We start from the raw sequence: 20,093 nt of genomic DNA, 5'->3' as shown, positions 1-20,093 counted from the left end.
TGGCACCAGATTTTCTGACTGTTTCTGGCTTAGCCAGAGTGGGCGTGAGGGGATTTGTGTCTGTGCACAGGCAGTGCTGGCTGTGCTGCAGGGTGCACAGGTGACTTGGGTCAATCCTGTGCGTGACAACCAGCACCTCCCTCCAGACCCTTCCTTGGTGGAGAGGCTGCTTCCCTCCTGGATGTCAGAGATTGCACTATGGCACAAAGATGAGTTCAGACCCTTTCCAAGGAGGGAACGAAACAGAGGAAGGGCAGAGAAATTATCCCTCATGGTTTGCCTTGACTCTCACATCAAGATTGGGTGAAGCCCCCACTACTTTGCCCAGCTTCAGATGGCTGGGGGGAGCTCCATCTTCCGAAAGGTGGAGCCTCCCATGCTCCTGGTGAAGCCTAGACCTGCTCCTGGAATCCCTCCCTGCCTCAGTTTCCGCACCTGGAGATGGGACACTGTATTCCCACCCTGTCTGGCACAGTTTCCCCACACCTGGTGAGGAGAAGGGCAGAGTCCTGAGCTAGGGTGAAATATGAACAAGATGCTTCTTGAATTTGGAAGCAGAACAGAGGGGGAAGAGCAACAACTACAAGTTGAATCCCTCCTGCAAGGGAGCCCGAGAGCCTCAAACAAGCAGCAAGGGGTTTGGTGAGTGAGGATCTGTTTGGAGCTGAGGGGGAGAGGCAAAAAGCAAAGTAAAATGTCTGGCTGGGCACATCCTGGAGTGTGCTCACCCAGAGCTACTTTCTGCTGACTCACACTCTCCAGAACCCCGCAGGCAGGCACTGAGTGTCCTCACACCCCTGCCCAGGGGTGACCTTGGGCTCGGGCAAGCTCCCACCCAGGAGGAAGGGGAAGGAAGCAGATCAGCAATCAATCCCCCAAACCACGGCCAGGGGGGAGTGACATTCAGCTGAGCCAGAAATAGAGCAGATCTGTAGAGGGACCCCATTTCCACCCTATTAATAATTCATTCCAGCTCTGCCTTTACCTGCTCATAAACAGCAAACAGCTTGTTAGCGAGGATGGTTTTCTCCCCTTTTGCTGTCTCTGCCCTAATAAGAGCCCTGTGCAAATGGCTGGGGGAGGAAGGTTGCAAGGGAAGGGCACACAAGTAATCAAATCACCCCAGCAGCCCACCCTGGGCATCCCATCCCATCCCATCCCATCCCATCCCATCCCATCCCTCCAAGATTCCCTGCCCTGGAGCCCCCTGCCTCCCAGCCAGAGCTCCCCTTCACCTGAAGAGATGAAGCTGTGAAATAATTCCAGACAGGTAATGGCTTGGAAGGGACCTTAAAGCTCACCCAGTTCCAACCCCCCTGCCATGGTCAGGGACACCTCCCCCAGCCCAGGGTGCTCCAAGCCCCATCCAGCCTGGGCTGAGACACTGCCAGGGATGGGGCAGCCACAGCTTCTCTAATCTGTCACCAAACAATGGATTTCTTGTCAGAACATGCCTACACACATGGATTGTTTCAAAACATCCCTTTGGAGGGTTACTATGAAGAAGGGAGCAATGTGCAAGGGCTGTGACTATGGCTTGGGGCTGTGCCTGCTTGTAGGATGTGCAGGGAAGGGCTTTGCTGAAGCATTCTCAAGGATCTGAGTGGCTCCTGGGCAGCAGCCCCACAGGCAGCCCCTGGGAAAACTGGATCTTCTACTTTACATGGGAAATGAGAACTTCAGGATTGTTTAAAACATACATAATTTCACCAGAGTAGTACTTACAAAAAAAAAAAAAAAAATTAAATAGAAGAACACACATCACCTCGAAGAAAGCTTTGCAGATTTCTTTTCCAAAAGGCCCATTTTGCATTCAGATCCCCACCACTGTCTTTGCAGACCATCCCAAAGGGGCACAGGCAAAGCTGTTCCCAAGATGTTTGCCAGGTTTTTCAAGTCCCATCTGTGTTGCAGGGAAGGCACCAGCTCCAGGCATTCCTTGAGCATTGAGCAAGGAGAGCACAGACCTTCCTGCAGGCTCACCCAAGGGTCAGCATGGGGTTTTTTGGTGCAAGAGGGGCTTTATTTCTCCCCAGTTATCCCCATGCTCCCAGGCATCTCTGCCCATGAGTTATGCCACTTGCCAGCTGTTGGAAATAGTCATTGTGAATTAATTACTGTTGTTTCACCCCTCTGATCCCTCCCAGTCCACTAATAGAGTGGAAATTAATTGTTGGAGAGTATTTTCCAGTTCTTTGGGAGTCCCATCATGGCCACTGGCAGGTTATGATTTATGCCCTGAAGCATGAATTTTAATTATCCACAAATATTATTTTTTATCATAAAATCACTTTGTTTTTTCATAAATCCAGAAAGAGCAGCTGACCCCTCAGGTCAGAGGCAGCAGGAGTGAAAATACCTCATAATGATGTCAGGATGAGCCTGTGTTTTTTCCTGGATAAACACTATTTTCTTTTAGAACTTTTACTGGAAGAAAAACCAAGGACATTTCCCAAAACACCAATTGCTCGGTGTGGTCCTTGTTAAGGATTTTTGCTGCAGAAAATAATTTAACTTGCTGTCAGTAGGGAGGATAAAGAGTGTTGTCACCAGGGTTGGGGACAGCATCTCCCCTGCTCTGGGGGGCATTTCATGGAGTTGGCAGGCAGTGGAGTGAACCCAGAGTCTTCCCAGGATGGGAGATCCCTGCCAGCTCCAGCAGAGCTGGCAGGGAGGCAAAGCCAAGCCCCGTGTTCCAGCCCTGGTGTCAAGCAGGAGTATGAAGGAGCAGGAAAGCAAAGACACCAAGATGATCCTTGGAGCTTTATCCTGCATAAAGCTGGGTAAGCAGGTCCAGCTGGGTGCTGGGCAGGGAAAGGCAGGGGGAGAGGATGAAACTCTGGAGGAATGTGAGCCAGAGCACCTCGAAGAGGCAGGGATGGAGTGGGTTGGCCCTGCTGCCCTCCCTGGATGGGGACCCTCCTGTTCCCACTGCCACACAGGGTGTTTGGGGAAGGACAGACTGCAGGACACCCATGGTGGCATCAGCCCCCAGCAGGACATTGTCAGGGCAGGAGGGATCAGGTGCACACCAGGATTTTGCTGATGTGGTTGTTTTGCAGGATCTGGAGGAAATTTGATACCAACTTAAGGACTTTCTTGTTGTGCCAGGCAACACAGGGACTTTGTGAACCTCACCAGGTGACCTTTAAGCACAAAATTAAAGGCTGTAGGTGCCCTCTGAGAAGCAGAAGGGACTTGGGATTCACTCAGAAGCTCTTTAAGCATCATGGCTGGATGGGGCAATTGTCCCTTCCTGGGTGGTGGTTGAGGTTCTGGCTGAGGTTTCCTCAGCCATGAGTGCTTCTGACAAGGAGGGGAGGAGGTGTCTGTACCATCACCTGCCCCACTGAAGTCACTCAGCAACCTCCCAGCTCACTAACCAGCAAAATGCTGCTCCCACCCAGGGGCAGGTTTTCCTCCCAAATTACTTGTGCCACTCAACAGAGCTGGATGAACACCAATAGAGAAGGGTGATAGCACCATGCAGACCCTCCCCACCTCCCACAGCAGTGTGTGTGCCAGCTGTTGATAACAGCCCCATGGTGACCCAGAGAAAGAGCTTTGGGTGGCCACCAGATCTTCTCCTTTCTGCTCTGGTCTTCAAGCAGATCTTATTTCAAAGTCTGCAGGAAGCAGAGGGAGCCAGACCTGGGTCTTCAGGGCTGTGGAGGAGTTGACTAAACAACCCCCAATCCCAACTATTGTCAGTGCTTGCAGGAGAGCCTGGAGACACCCAAGATCTGAGAGCTCTTTGGTTCAGTTTGAGAGCCACTTCTTGGGGAAAAGGTCCCCTCTACAGAAGAAAGGACCCAAGAGAGGTATATGCTGTTGGGCAGATTTCTGTGCCAAAGAAGAACGCTGAACTTTTTTCCCCTTTGAGAAAAAACCAAAAAGCCAAGGATCTCCACCCTCCTTCCTCAACCACAAAAAATGCCAAGTTTGGCTTTCCAAAACCAGCACGAGTTGTTGAGACCTTGCCATTACTCTGAGTAAGAGGCTGATTGTAGTTAAAAACATGTTGATCCCAGGGCAACCTAGGTTTTAGCAAAGGCCTTGGCATAACTAACACAATTTCATCAAGCACAAGAGACCCCTGAAAACAAAGCAATTCCAGGGGGTTCCCTGGGCAAAGACACCATTAAACAAATCACACCAGGTTATGACAGCTGTGGGGAGCATTCTTAGCTGGGCAGTATAACCTTTCACATCATCTACGTACTTCTTCTTGCCGAGATCTTGGGGGTGTTGTTATAAATCATTGTGCAGCTGATGGTTGCAATTGCTTTCCAGCTTCCCTTTGGCATGGAAATCTCCTAAAAGCTGTAGGGTTGTTTTTCTTTCTGTGCAGCTTTCATCACTCACAACAGATGTCTAGTTTGTTTAAAATATTCAGCAGCTTAATGATTAATCAAGTAATTTCACCTACAAAAATATAATTTTATGCTGTGAGGCTTAAAAAATGGTATTATCTTCTAGGGAGGAAAAAAAAGGGGGGGGGGGGAGAAATAACTTTGTGTGCTCATTAAGAGCCCTAGAAACCAGCTGAGCTTTGTAAATCCAGGGCCTTTTATTGCAGCTGTTTTCTCCCAGTGTCCCCCGTCCCCAGTAAGGTGGGAAGCAGCTTCCCCGCAGCATCCTGAATCCCTGTCATTGTGCCTCATCAGAGAAATATCTTAAGAAATGCTTCTCCAAGAGCAGGTCACCATTGTCACCTTCAGAAAGTCCCTTTTGCAGCATTTCTGCCCAAGGTCTGGGTCTGCACTCAGTGGGACACAACTCCAGGGATGTCCCACAACCTTTTTTGGGATGACTTGTCCTCAATGAGGCTTTTGCAATTTGTCCCCAGGCCTTTGCCCCTTTGGGCTGAGCTGGGGCCAAGCAAGACTCCAGGGGTCTTTGGTGAACCCTGAAGAAGCAAACAACCAAAATATGACTCTAGGGAGCTGGAAACCTGCAACATCTGGTTGCTGTGAGGACACTCACAACTGATGTAGTAGTGTGAGATTCAAAGTGAGCTGGTTTATTTTAAGCTCTCTGAGACCAAGGTTTGCCTGGCTAATGCATTCTGACTTTTAGATTGAAGATGTAAATATCAAGACTTTGGACAGATTCTTTGGAGGACACACGGCTTGGAGGAGGAAACCAGATTTAAAAATAATACCTGGAATTGTTTCAACAGGGCTTTAACTGATCTTACCAGGACCCAGGGAGCAGCCAAAGGATGCCCATCTGTTTCCGCTCCCCCCCTGCCCTCCCAGCTGACTTCAAACCACCCCACCAGCCAAAAATGCATTGAGCATCCCGTGGAGGAAGGACAATTCAATAAACCTAAAACCAAAAAGGAACACTTCATTTTAGCAGAGGAAACTGTAGTGATGTGACTCACTCAGTGGCTTTTGAGGCTCTCCCCCACCTTTCAGCACTGTCACTTAGAGGTGATTTTTGTGTTTGGAACTCACACCAGGTTCTGCTCACACAAAGCTCTGGAGCCTTGTGCCACCCCAGAGCATCAGGGAGGATAAAGACACCCTTGGGCTCACTGCCTGCTGCACTGGGCATCCGTATGGGTTGGGATGTACAGGAGCAGCAGAGATTGGGCACCTCCATTCCCTGATCTCTGGGACGAGCAGATGGGACACAAGCAGAGTTCTGGCTCTGCTCATTCCTGCTCTTGACCTGCCAGGTCTTCTGCCAGGGACATGCCTGGCCAGCTCTGTCCCTCCAGACGGGACACCAGGAGTGGCATCGCGCCTGTCAGACTCGGTTGCTTCCCTCATTGCTTCTGGGAAGCTTGTTCCACCTCCCAGCCTGGCCACCCTTTAGAGATCCAGGTAATGTTTTCTTATTGTGGTTTGGTCACAGAGTCCTTTCCTTGCATAGTTTGGCCACCGTTTAAGGAAGCCTTCAAAGAAAACAAGCTGGCCAGCCTGGCCACGTTGGGAACAACTCTCGCAGCAAAGACTCAGTGGAGATTCATCTGACACCAGCTCGAGGGTTTGGCAGCCCCCATGGCTGCTGCACACAAGGAAACCACACAACAGAAGTGCTTTTGGCAGGATGGCTCCATGCACCCAGGCTCCTGCTCATACAGAGCTGCTCTGAGCAGCCAGGAGGGTTTACCAGGGAGTTTTGTGCCTCTGCCTCCAGCCAGATCCCCACCAAGATCCCACCAGATCCCCACTGCTGCACCCTCCTTCAGACAAAAGGTGAAAACAGACCCCGGGATGGTCTTTTCAGGACCATCCTATTAAGCCATCTGTATGACCACATTGGCAGGAGGGCTGTACAGCAACACAATATGTTTCCTCAGCCCAGGAAATGTGCTCAGAGCCCCCAGTGCTTCATCCGAAGGAGATTTTTTTTTTTTTTCTCTCCATCAGCCACTGCTGTAAAGCTGTGCTAAGAGGCAACTACATCCCCCCACAGGAAGGTGGGTCTCATTAGCAGAGGTAAATAATTCCTCTGAACGTGACGAGTCAGGAGAGCATATTAAATATGTCAATATCTTTGGGTTTGTAATTCCTGCTCCGGAACAACACGCTGCAGTGGGAGAGGATACCGCCCCCCAGCCCCAGCCTAACTTGGAGCCTTGCTGCACCCCAGCTGGCATCACCCCTTGCTGAAGACATCTCCCCCTCTTTGGAGGGGGGAAGAACACCTGGGCAGGTGCCCTCAGCCTTCCCCCTGATCCACCCAAGCAAGCCTGAGCACTCCATTGAGTTCCCTTGCTCAGTCAGCACAGCTGCAAGAAAGGGAGAAATAACAAAACCGTAGCTCATTTTGAACCATGGAATCATTTGGGCTGGGCAAGACATTTGAGATCATCAAACTGCTAACCCAGCACTGCCAGCTCCACCATTAACCATCCCTTGGAGCATCCGTTTAGCAGCCTCCCCTCTCCAGGGATGGGCACAGCACCAGAGCTCAGCAGCTCCAGCCATTCCTCCCAGCACGTGCAGGGATGGCAAAAACCACACGTGGCTCCAGGTTTGGGCCGGAACAAGAAAAGCAAATCCCAGCACAGGACTCATGGCTTTACCATCAGGCAGGTGCCTGTCTGAGAGCAAGCCATCATCAAAAATGGTGTGAGTTTTGCCTTGATTTATCAACCAGCTCCTGCTGCTCCCTGTCACACACATTCTTGCAGGACAAGCCAGGTTGTGCCCTTTTCCCTTTCCTCCCCAAGGACACCACTCCATCCCCTGCACAGGAGCCTGATGCTCTCACACAGATCAGCTGCTTGCTGGTTTGTTTTCTCCCTGCTGCACGCAGAGCAGCCTCGTGCCTTATTTACAGCCTGCTACTCACACCCTGCTTGGGAGACCAAATTATTTATGGCCTCCTGAGCTTCCCCAGGCTCCTCAGAGCTGTGGTCTCTATTCACTGTGCAAGCAGTTGCTCACTTTCAGCATGTGTGTCCAAGCTGTGGGGAGGCACCCAAGGTCCATTCTACAGCCACAGAAGGGAGAAGCTCTAAGCAGCTCCCAGGACTTTTGGTTGCCCAGCTGGAGGTGGCAAAGCTCAGATTTTCCCAAGCTCCTCACATTACACGTTGTTTTCTGCATCCAAAGCACAGCCACACTTTGCACCTGAGAGCATCCATTTGGGCAAGTCAGATCCCCTGGACATACACACAGTACCCAAAAAGCAGGTCACAAAACAGACCATACACAAAACAGTCACAAACCAGACCACAAAACCCAGTGGGGTCTTACCTTGGAGGTAAGTGCTCAAAAGGGTTGGGCTTCAGAGTTCTTGTCTCCAACTGTCAGCCCTGAGCAGCTCCAAGTGCTTTATCTCCTCCTCCCTCTGCCAGGTGACTTTGTTTCCCTGGTCAGGACCCCACTACTGCTGACCCCCCTGGCCTACCCATCCCTCTCCCTCTTCTATCCTCTGGATTTGGACTCCAAGAGGGAGGTAAAGTGACAGCAAAGAGATGCTTCATGTGCAAAAAAGCTCTGCAGTGTGTTGCAGGGGTTTTTTTGCAGATGGCACCTACTGTAGCACAGCCCTGCATCATCCCTAAGGCAGGTCTGACCCACACATTCCTGGGGACAGGAGCTGTAGGGCTTTAACACACATACTGATGAGAAGTGAACCTATGGGCACAGTTATCCCTGATGCTCACCTCCAAAACTTCAGCATTTGGTCCATGACCTTGACAATATGTCCTCAGTGCAGCTGAGCACACGTGCAGGTGTGCGAGTGTCCCTGCAAAACATGCAAGCCTGGCCATGCACTGTCACTTGTGGGCAGAATGGGATGGTTGGACCTTTTATTCCATCTTTTGGGCCCATAGACAATGATGTAGGAGCAGACACTGTTGCCTCTGGTCCCTGGGGGCAGCTTACAACCACTGCACCTCCTGCTGCAGCTGGGGAAGGTAAGGTGGCCTGAGAAGTGCTTTGCTCCACTTACCTGGTGAGTTTCCCTCATCTAGAGGTGCTGGGGAATGATGCCCGTTCAGCATTTGGGGCCACAAAAGAGTTTTGGGGGTTTTAAACATTCAGCTCCTGCAAGGGAATGGGGGTGAAGGCAGCTTGGACCTCGGCCAAGCTTAAGCAAAGCTTTCCAGAGACAGTCTCAGGGAAAGAGCTTTCTATAAAAATTGCCCCCATGCCAAACTGAAAAGCCCTTTCCCAAAGGACCGTTCAAAGGGAACAGCTCAGCCATCCTCAGAGCAGAGGCAAAGCTGTGTCTCTCTGTCTTAAATTCATGCTCAGAAAGTAGCATCATCCAGAGCCAGACCCCGGTAAGCCCCAGCCCAGCAGTTAAGGTTGACACAAGCAGCTAAAACCAGGGTCCAGTGATGGTGTGAGCTCAGCCACATGCCCGTGATGCCCACCCCATGCCCGGGCATCACCTTCTTCTCTGGTGACCATTGTTGTTCTTCCAGGAGAACCCCTACCTGTGCAGTGATGAGTGCGATGCCTCCAACCCAGACCTGGCCCACCCACCCAAACTCATGTTTGACAATGAGGACGAAGGGCTGGCCACGTACTGGCAGAGTGTGACGTGGCGCCGGTACCCGGAGCCACTGCTGGCCAACATCACCCTGTCCTGGAACAAGAGCATCGAGCTGACAGATGACATCGTGATAACTTTCGAGTACGGCCGCCCCACCATCATGATGCTGGAGAAGTCACTGGACAACGGGAGGACTTGGCACCCCTACCAGTATTATGCAGATGACTGCATGGAGGCCTTCAGCATGCCAGCAAGGAGGGTCCGGGACCTCTCCACCACCAGTGCCAACAGAGTGCTCTGCACTGAGGAGTATTCCCGCTGGGCGGGCTCCAAAAAAGAGAAGAACGTCCGGTTCGAGGTAAGGGATCGCTTTGCCATCTTTGCTGGCCCTGACCTCAAGAACACAGACAACTTGTACACCCGGCTGGAGAGTGCCAAGGGGCTCAAAGACTTCTTCACCATCACTGACCTGAGGATGAGACTGCTGAGACCGGCCCTGGGGGGCACCTATGTGCAGAGGGAGAACCTGTACAAATACTTTTACGCTGTCTCCAACATTGAAGTCACCGGCAGGTAACAGCTGCTCTGTTTCTTTGAGTGTCCCTTCTTAGAGGGGTGAGAAGAGGGTTTCTGCTAGAAAACTAAGCCATCAGCCTTGCTGTTGACCTCTAATACTCTTTCTCTTTCCCCAGGCAGGGCAGCATCAGTAATAAACCAGATTTGTCCTTGCAGGGAACAGCCGGGGCACGTCCAAGGCTGTGTTTAAGGGAAGGGCTGTGTCCTGCTGGAGATGGTGCTGGGGGGAGCTGGGACATGGTATGGGTGGGTAGCTGGAGTCTGAATTCCCTCTCAGATACCCTGTCCCAGGCCGTGCATACACAGCCAGACATTGCCCAGAAATCTCAGGGGCAGTGCTGGTGGGCCTGGGGTGGGAGGATGAGGAATGAGGTGCATCCCAACAAACTTCAGCTCACTGCCAGTCCCCAGTCAGCTCTGCACACCTGGGGCATCCTTGGCTTCAGCAGGACAAGGCTGGGGTCAGGGTAGATCCCCCACCATACCCTGGGGCAGAGGCAGGCAGGAGGGGGTTTGTTTCTCCTGTTGTTTTTTGGGTTTTTTTTCATGTCTGTGTACGATGCCATACGTTAGGGTATGACAGCAACCAAGAAATCAAAGTCAGGTGGAAAAATGCTGAGATGGCTGATTTCCCATCCAGCTTGTGGGCGATTTAGAGGTGAGAGGGGAGCCATCTCCCCCTCACCTGCCCCTCTCTGACCAGACTGTCCACTGCCCCTGAGGAGCCATTTGTACCTTTTCCAAACCTTTGGCTTCAGACTTTCAAGCAAAAAATGTTTTCCAGGAGCCACCGAGGCTGATTTGGAACAGGGTCCAGGGAGCTTCAGGGTGGCAGAGCCCTCACTGCCCTGGGGCAGGCAGGGGTACAGGCAGCAGCAGACAGAGGGGCTGGGTTGGTCTTTTTCTTGGTGTGGTCACCTGGTTGAGATGAGTTGCCAGGCTCAGCTGGCAGCTTTTTCCTGGAACAGAGTTTTCGGCTTGGAAAGTGGTAAATTAGGATTTAATGTTTGGTGTCCTTGTGCAATGACCTCTGGCTTCCAAGCAGGGAGGTGACGGTGCAGAGAACCAGGGGTTTGCTGCACCTACAGGCCCTGGGGGTGCTTTAAGTTACACCTTACAACACTCCTGGTGAACCACCCGTGCCTTCCTCCCCAGAACCCATTGCCTGTCCTGTCTGCCCTGTGCAGGACACGTCCCTTCAGTACTTTTGAATTCTGGCTGTGCTGTGGGATTCTCCACAAATCTTGCTGCTGCTCAGCTGGCTTCTTCCCCACCACCTCCCCCCATGATGTGTTTTGAACTCACTGGCCAGATTTAATATCATTTAATAGCAGCAGAGCTTGTTTCAAAAGATAAAATCCCTACAAACTTAGTGAAAAAAAGAGCAGCCAGGGCTGGTGCAATGGGCTGGTGCTTAAGGGTCTGCTCTGCTGGCTTCTTTTGTGTCTCCTCCCACAACCTTCACCCAGGTCCATTTCTCCGTTCATGGCTGACAGTTTATTTTCAGTTTATTTTTACTCACTTTCTTCTTCTTGGTATCTTTTTTTTTTTTTTTTTTTTTTCCCATTCTTCCATCCTGTCTCTATTGATCTGCAGAGTAACTGGAGATGCAGAGGAGTCAAGACAGGAATAGACACGAGCAAGCCCTTGGCCTGTGTGCTTGTGTGTGTGCCAGGCAGGGTGGGGAAGGGAAGTGGAAAGACTTTTCCCTGCAGATCTCTATTCACTGCTTCATTTTCTCCTGGCTGCAGCACGGAGCTGGGTTGCCTCCTCAGGAATGGGTGAATGAGCTTTTCCTGGCTGCCAGGGCTGGTGGCTGGCGTGCTGAAAGCTGCTGGTTCTCTTTCCATTACCCACCGTGTTTCTTTGGAGTAATTTTTTCCCCTTCATCAGCCCAGTCACCACGGTGCTCAGTGGGGCACTCCCCATCAGAGAGACATTAATAAGCTGTAATTGAAGTTAATATGCCATGGCCAGGACATGTGAATCCAGTTAGGAGAAATCAGATTGAGCAGAAGTTAAACAGTTTTAGGCTGATTTTTAAGATTTCTCTCTTTCTTCTCCATTGCCCCAGTGTGTGCTTGGTCTGTCTGTTTGTCTGTCCATCCTGCCAGTGATGAGCGGTCCCTGGAGGGAGCAGGAGGAGGGAGTGGTGCTGATGACCACGCTGCTCTGTGCAGCCTCTTCTGGGGCTTTGGTCAGGCCAGAGGCACCAACAGGAAGATGAGGTTTCCACTTTTTGCAATGGCATTTCCCTTCCTCTCTTCAACCAATTGCCTTTCAGAGGATTTTCTTGGCACCTCTTTTACTCACTCAGAAGAACTGAAGGGGAAAGCCCTCTAATGGTCCCCTGTCCTCCAGGACAGTGCAGTGACAACAGCTCAGTCTGCTTCTCCTGAGGTTGTAGCTCAGCTGGAACCAGGGGTGTCCTGGCTGTCCCCAGCTGCTTTGTCCTGTGTGGACATTCCTCTTTCCTGGCTCTGCTGATGAAGCTGCTGCAGCCACAGATGTTCACCAGCTCCCACAGAGCTGTCTCTGGAAGGGAGGCAACTTCCTGGAGTCTCTTGTTGAAGGTCTTAGATTTCAAGTACTGACTGATGCCCTTCCCAGAGGAGCAGTGTGGGACCTTCCAGCTTCTCCACAGCTGCTTTGCAAAGGAGGACAGGCAGGGAGCTGGGGTAAAGAAGCTGGGTGAGTGTGGGCTCCCTCAGCCAAGCTTGTTGAGCCCCAGTGCTGGAGCATCAGCTCCAAACCAGCCATGGGCTCACCCAAACGTTTCCTGAGAACAATCCCAATGCTCCTGCAGCCTCCATCCCTGCTCAGCAGCTTTGGGAAGACCACAAAAACCAGGGCAAGCATCACCTCTGCCCAGCCCTGCTCCTTCCCCTGCAGCTCCTGCCAGCCAGGCCCTGGGTCCCAGGAGCTGCCAGCATCCTCGTGTCAAGGACAGCCAAGTTCCTCAGCCCATCCTCACCTCCATGCTGGGCAGCCCCTGAGAGCTGGATGCCTGAATTTCCCTGGCATTCTTCCAGGCTGGAATCAGCTCAAGTTCAAGCAAAATCTTGCTCTTGGTCAGATAGTTAAATTAGGATAATGCACAGCAGCTCTTTACTTGGCTTTCCTTGAGTCTCCTGAAGGTTTTCACTCTCACTGCAGGAAGATGGAGGGAAAGCTGCTGGGCTGGAGGGGAGGGAGTTAGCAAGAAACCCAGAGCTCCACCTTCCCCCAGCCACTTCTGACACTATCAATACCTGAAGAGAGATGCCCAAGGTCCTGTTACCTGCCCCTGGCTTTGGTTTATAAAGGTTTTTATTTCCCCTCTGATTTTGTTGCCAAGTTGCATCCAGCCCTGAACAGATAATAGAATTTTGTCAATAGACTGAGAAGGTGATGTATGTTAAAGCACTTTATATAAAGAGACTTCTACAGGAGCCCAAATTCAATTTGGCCAATGAACTCAATTGCAGGCATTATTGCATTCCAGGAGAAAAACCAAGAGCATTTATACACATTACTCGGCAAATATTTGTGTTCACAGATCCGTGTGATGTCCTCTTCACCCTTCCTCCCTTCTGTTGCCTGACCCCCTAATGGGAAAGTTTGGTTTCGTGTTTGCTTTTTAAGACAGCTTTGAATGTAAATAATGTTCCACCAGTCAGCAGGATCTTGACAGCTGGTGAGTGTCAACTTATTTAAAATAAATAGCCTCTCGAATGGGAACAGCGAGCTAGTGTGCTTTCCACTTTGGCATCTTTTAAATTGTCTCTTCTTTGTAACCCAAACCTCAAATCATTTTGAAGGGCAGTGAGGAGGGTTGTTCCCCACAGGCAGGGCTCATCCATCCCTACCACACAACCAAAAGTGAAAACCCACAAGGAAGGAACCGACTTGTGTCCCTCTGACTTAACCCACGGATTATTATTTTTTTTTTTCAGTTTTTTGGCTCTGCAAAAAGCAGCAAAACCCTGAAGCCCCTCTCCTTTGCCTGAGTGGAAAGAAACAGCAGTTAAAATGGCTTTTCTTCCCCTTTCAGCCCCTGGGCTGCAGGCTCAGCTGCACTCCCAGCCCTGCTCCTGGGACGAATGAGCCACAGTTGCCTTCTTCAGCCCTTCCAGCCCTGTTCTGCTCACTGGTGGTATCAAACCTTTGCCAGAGTGAGCTCCCAGCAAGGCAAATCCTAATATAACTGCTCTCCCCAAAAGGATGGTGCTACTTCCATGGCCAATCCATTAGGAACTATTTTTACCTGCTTCTGCATGCACAGATGGGCCAGAAACAGTCCAAGCTCAGCGCCCGTCCTGCTTTGCCCAAAAGATTTGCTCCCTGCTTGTGCTGAGCTGCCAAAACACTTGCAAAGGAGCGGGTAAAAAGTGGGTAAGTCATGGCCAGGCAGCTGCCAGAGCATGCTGTGAGCAAGGGCTGGGGATGACAACAGAGAGATGGAGAAGAGTTATTCATGTTTCCCCGAGATCTGAGATCAGTTGAAACATCGTTTTCCTCGGGGAGGGAGAGGAAAGAGCTCCCTTCAAACACTTGGTCCCAGGAGACTCATTAAAGGCTCATCAATTACAGCGAGAGCAAACAATTCAGAGGCAGCTATCATAAGCCTTCCCTTGGATGACAGTCATTAGCAGCTCTACCCGGGTGCTGCTGCTCCCTGACACCAAGAGGGAGCAGGAGGGGATCCCTGCCCAGCCCATGGTGGGGGGAAAGCAGAGGAAAGGGGCCCGGGAGGCAGGAGAAGGAGACCAGGACCCCTGAGCATCCCTGTGCAGTAGCATCCTCATGGTGAGCATGGGGTGGAGATAAGAGCCTGGGCTGGACTGGAAGGAGAGTTGGAGGGGAAGTGATCGTCCACAGGACTTTTTTTGCCCTGTGTCTTTACCCAGGCTCTTTTTTTAAGGAGACTGGTGCAAGGCAAGATTCACCCCATGGTTGAGGCTGGGTGAGAGGTGCATGGAGACTGAGTATACTTGAGGATGCTCTTTACCTTTCTCTGCCTCACTTCCCTGCTTTACAAATTGGGCTTATGGACAGAAAAGAGGTTGTAAAACACATAAGGATCCTTGGAAAGAAAGCAAAGAGCTGGGGTAGAAATAATTTTCAGAAGTCATTACTCATGAAAGCTCTAAGACTGAGGCTGTTCTCCCACTCCCACTGCAGCTCCTGAGGGTTTGTGGCACTCACCTTTCCCTTTCAAAGCCTGTGCACAGGCATCTCCTTCCCTTGCACACAGGCTTGGCACTGGGCACCTCTCCAACCACTCACTGCTGTGACCTCCAGGATGCTGACTTGGAGAAATGCAGGGATGGCAAACTCTTCTTTATGTCTGGGGAAAAAAAACAAAACCAAAACCAACCAACCAAAAAAGAAACAGAGGAAAAGAGAGTAAAAAAGTACACTTTCCTGTAAACTTTCCTTGGCTCTCCTAGCTCTCTGATGTTCCCTGATGGAGGCATTGGCAGCCTCAGCCCACACTGCCCCACTCTGAGGGAAGCAGCAGCTGCAGGACCTGCAGTAAAATCAACTCACAAACACCCCTTATGCAGACTGGAACATGTTGGGCCAGGTATTGCTCCAGCCACTTTTGCTGAGGAATGGTGGGAGCTGGTTCCTGATGGATGCAAAACACTTCTGTGTGCACCTCCTGACAGCCTGGCACAGGACCTGGGTGTCTCCAGCCCACGGTGGGTGCTGTAGCTCCTGCTGGGGCTGCTCTCCTCCAGCTGGATGCTATGTGGGCTCTGAATGCTTTCCAAGAAGCAGCAGTGTTTCTCTGAGTTTTGACCCAGAAGTTACGGAGGAGAAATGCTCCCAGCTCCTCAGGTCACCCCCAAAGCCCAAGGAGAACACACTGCCCCCAGGACTTTGCTGGAGCAGGGCCATGGCTGCCTCCTGCATGTCTGCCCCACTGCTTGCTAAGTTAAACCTCATTACTAAGCAGCTCCTAATTACTAAGCAGCTCCTTACCTTTCCCTTCATCCTCTTTCCAGCCATGGCTGGCAGCCCAAGGAAGAGAAGCAAAGCAAGCAGAGCTGGCAGCTCCCACCCAGGGGACTGGGCTGATGTCCTTTGGTCCAATCTCCAGCAGTTGGATCTTGGCTGGGGAGTGATGTTACCATCAGTGAGCACCTGGCCTGGGGCTGGAGGCCCAAAGGAGGAGGCAGAGCAGCCTGGAGAAGGGGTTAAAGCCAAACTGCTGAGTTCCAGCAGCAGGGAAACCTTCACACCAGGGGCTGGGCTGCTGGAGGGTAAATAATGGGACCTGACTGATAGGGCTGGAAAGTGCTGCAGGGTCAGCTGGCTGGGGTTAGAGCTCTCTGCTTAGATTGATGGCCTTCAAAGGTCGAGCTCAGAAAGCAATTCCCTGGTAAAATTGATCTTTTGGATAACAAAACTTTCAGCACAGTGGCAAAGGGCCCATCAGTGCACTGGGCACAGGCAGGCAGGGTGACCGAATGCCACTGCTTTCTTCTTCACTTAATTTTCCTTCTTTACAGCAATGAGAAAGTGAGGCTTTTTCCTGGGAAGGACAGTGCCCATCACCCCTCCATGCAGTGCCTTGGGGACATCTGTGACACCCATCCTGTCCCCATCCCGCTGTGTGGGTGCCTTTGCTGGGGCTGTGCTGGGAGGTGGTGCTGGGCTCCCAGCCCTGCTCAGCAGCAAAGGACTGCTGTGTGCATTCCACCAGGCATGTTCCACTGCCCCCTGCATGCACCCATGCCTCAGTTTCCCAGTTGAGTTCTGCTGCTTGGTTTTGCAGCTGGAGCTCAGTGAAAAGTGAGGGGGTTTCACCTTCCCGCATGGCAGCAGCTTGGAGCTGGCAGAAGCCCCGTGACCCGGCTGCTTGGCCCTTGGTGGGGGATGCCAGCAGCAAGGATGTGTTGCAGGGTGGTCAGGGGTGCCCCAGGCCACCACGAGGGACCAGGTGCTGCTCAGCCAGGGCTGTTGTGCCCAGGAGCCAAGCACTGCTCTCCAGGTCATCACAGACTTCAGAGAAAACAAGGGGGATGCCAGGCCCTGCCTTCCTTGGTACAAGGAAACCCCTTCCCCTGGGGCTCTCAAACTCCCCTGCAGTTGGATTTCATGGCTTCACCCTGGAGATGGCTCCTGTCAGCAGTCAGAGGGAGGAGAGCTGCAGCTCCCAGAAGCTGTTGCTCTGGTTCAGGCTGGGCTCAGAGCAGCAGCAGGGAGGCTCTGACCTGCTTTAACCTTCTTTCTTGCCTGCTTTGCTCCCCTCTGCTCATTTTGAAGTGAGAGAAGGAGGCCACACTGGGTGGATATTGAATAATTCAGAGTCAGTCTCAGCAGCATCCCAGGGCTGGGCATCACCTCTGCCAAAGGGCTGGGATGGTGCAACTGAAATCCTTCCTTAGCAGAGGCAGAGGGGACATGGAGCGGCTGGGATTCGGTGTCCCTCCTGTGGAGGTACCAGCCAAAGCTTCTTCCTTCCCCCATACACTGGGATTCACAGCTCATTCCCACAGCACTGATCCTCAGAGGCTGTAAGTGCCATGATGCAGCATCTCCATCTCTCCCTAACACACAGACTGAAGTGGAGCATGCAGAGTGTGGCTGCCTCTGCTCCATGAACCACATTTGCTTTCTTCCTTCCTTTTAGAGAATGCAATATTCCCTCCCCTGCTTGGCCAGAGATGGGGAGAGACTCTTTTCATCCTGCTTATGCTTAGCCTCTGAGTGGGGTTTTCTAGAATTAAGGACAAGGGAGGGGAGGGGGAGGAGAAAAATAAAAAAAATCATACATGAGGTCAGCTTATCCAGCCATGCGTGAGGAGGAGCAGAGCAAAGGCAGCCTCAGAGGGTCAGGCAGGAGGCTGGGGAGCATCTCTGGGGGCTCCAGGAGGTGGTGGGCATGCGTGGCACCCAAACCAGGGAGGGAGCAGGCTCAGCCTAATCCAGGTTGTTTATCCCAGAGCAGACAGAGCACAAGAAGAAGCAGGCCAGGTTTCCTCCATCTCCTCTGCAAGTGGTTCATTCCCCTCAGCTCTGCATCCCCTGTGAAATTAACTCTGTAAAACAAAGCTCTGCCCAGCCAGACTTCTTCCCAGGCACAGCAGGACTGTTTTCTAGTGGGTCTGCTTCTAAAAGTGTAAATTATTGCATGAAATACTGAAAAACTGGTGGGCTGTTCCAGGAATCCAGTCTCTGGAATGAAATGAGGGGGTTTGGTCCCCAGACCAAACCTGGTGGCCTCAGCTCAGGTCCAGGAGTCACTAGAGGCACATGTGAGTTATGGGCTCAGGCTCCATGCTCAAGACACCTCCTGAGCCTGAGGATCAGGAATTAATGTGCACAGAGATAATTATTCCCTGTGTACTGCACTACAGCTCATTAAAAGTTTGTTAATGTTAGCAAATTGCTGAGTAGTGGGTTTTGTTGTTGCTTGCTCTGATGAGGTGGGGACTAAAAGCCAGGTTCTGAGGAGGGCTCAGTCTCCGTGTTATTTTGGTCACTGCAGGCTGGGGCTGTGTGTAGGGAAAAGGGTTTGTGCTGTGCAACCCCATCACAAGAGAAAACTCTTGATTTTAGCAGGGACCAAGGGGCTGAATCCCACCAGTGTTACCTTCTGCATATAAACCTCAAAGCTGTCCTCTCTGCCTCCAAGTAAATGTCTACGTCTGAGCTGATCACTCAGATTTCTGGAAAAAAAAAATAAATCTGCATGTGTTAATCCTTACTGGGGTCTCAGCTGGAGATGCTGACTTACCATTAAATGATCTGTGCTTCTGCAGTCAGATGGTGGGAGTGAAGAATGCCTCATCTTGGAACAGAGAGTGCAGATCCACCTGGGGCAAGGACATGGACATCATAACCCCAACACCAGCTGTCAGCTAAGTTCAGTAAAAAAATCCTGCAGAAGGAAGAGGAAAGGGTGAACTGGCCCAGCCCCACCTTTACATTTTCACACCCATGGACAGGACTACGCCAGGGCCGAGGTGGAGCTGCAGTAAAACCTGACAAAAAGCTCTTCTCCTTGTCTTCCTCTTCTAGGTGTAAATGCAACCTCCATGCCAACCTGTGCACCTTCAAGGAGGGCAGCCTGCAGTGTGAGTGTGAGCACAACACCACGGGGCAGGACTGTGGCAAGTGCAAGAAGAACTTTCGCTCCAGGTCCTGGCGAGCAGGATCCTACCTGCCCCTCCCCAATGGCTCCCCCAATGCCTGTAAGTCCTCTGCACAGCACCCACGGGGGAGCAGCTCTGTGTCCTTCCCCATCAGTGCAGGGTGCTCAGCTTTGAAGAAGGAGTACCAGGGTACTCAGTCCTGGTACCCAGGGTGGGTGGTGCAGATGTGGTTTGAGCCCAAATGATGGTTGGGAACGGGCAGGGTGAGTTTGGGGCAGGGAGAGGTCTCTTCAGCACTGCTGATGGCTCTGCCTTGCGGCATCTGGTCACAGTAGAGATCTGGCTTCCAAGTAGTCCATGGGCTGAGTGCTGGCCAGAGCAGAGGTTGCTTTCTGGATTGCTTTCTGGGGCCTCTTCTCTGTGCTGCCATTTCAGGGCAGGCGCCGTGAGCTGCGCAGCTCCAGGCTCATCCCATTGTCTGCTGGAGAAAGGCACTGACAGGACACAGAGGAGGGGAAGGATGCATACCCACTGAGCAGGGGAATTGGGGCAGAAAACATCACAGCTGGGCCAGTTTCCACTGGATTTTTGTCCAGTCCACATTACCAGACTTGTTTAAATGTCACAGAGCCACTCCAGCCTTTCAAGCAGCAGCTTTGAGCATTACCAAAGAGAATCTTTTCCCTCCCTCCCCCTAAATTTTTTGAAAGATTTATATGCTTTAAGATGATCAAAGCTGAAATTCAGGCTTCGAAGGCCGTGACGGGAATGTTTTGTGTGTGCCAGGGTTGGTAGAGGAGCAGGTTCTTTGAAAGGGAACGAGCTTGTCAGCTCCCACCACGAGGCTGCATTGCTTCAAAGGAGCCTGGGAGAATTTCTGGTGTTGACAGGCACAGACACGCTGTTCTCTCCCTTTCCCTCCCATCCGTTCCCTGTGTCTCTTCCTATTTCTCTTTCTCCTCTGCTCTTTATTCTCCCATTCCTCTCTCCTCCCATCTGTCACTCAGTCATCTTCCTCCCCCCCCTACCCCTACTCCCTGTTGCTTTCTCCTTCCCCTACAGCATCCTCTTCCTCAGCAGCAGAGGCTGAAGCTTCCCCTCCTTGTGGCCTCCCCTCTTCCATCCCTGGTCCTGTGCTTTATGTTCATGCAAAGCTCAGAATGGTTACAGGAGGAAGGGATGTGGCCATTGGGTGCCCAAAGCCAGAACCTTGGTGGCCTTCAGCTGGCAGGTTAAAGCCAGTGGCTTTGTAGAAAAGTGGCTTTGTAGCCAGGGGCTTTGTCTGGTTAAGCAAGCACTGTATGGGATGGGTGTCCAACCCAAGTGCAGCACCCTGGCTCAGACCCCACACTTTATACTGAGCCCAGGGCACCCCAGAGGTGTTTGGCTGCCCTGTAACCAAGGGAATGCTTAACAGAAAAAGGTGAAAAGCTTGAGATGCCAAGACCCCAGACAGCC

The 20,093-nt window shown here is 51.8% G+C and overlaps 1 protein-coding gene across 7 annotated transcripts in view; it reads left to right on the top strand.

Moving 5' to 3' along the window:
- Positions 1-20,093, top strand: part of NTNG2 (netrin G2) — a 44,347-nt gene that overhangs the window by 10,908 nt on the left and 13,346 nt on the right. For all 7 annotated transcript variants that reach the window (XM_071765844.1, XM_071765845.1, XM_071765843.1 and 4 more), the window contains exons 3-4: positions 8,900-9,543; positions 18,562-18,734. In XM_071765844.1, coding sequence (XP_071621945.1) covers positions 8,900-9,543; positions 18,562-18,734 — 817 coding nt within the window. The remainder of the gene's footprint in view (positions 1-8,899; positions 9,544-18,561; positions 18,735-20,093) is intronic.

This window comes from Heliangelus exortis, chromosome 22, assembly GCF_036169615.1.
Source record: "Heliangelus exortis chromosome 22, bHelExo1.hap1, whole genome shotgun sequence".
Taxonomy (NCBI): domain Eukaryota; kingdom Metazoa; phylum Chordata; class Aves; order Apodiformes; family Trochilidae; genus Heliangelus; species Heliangelus exortis.
The sequence above is the reverse complement of the archived record's forward strand: the minus strand, read 5'-3'. Positions and strand labels throughout refer to the sequence as shown.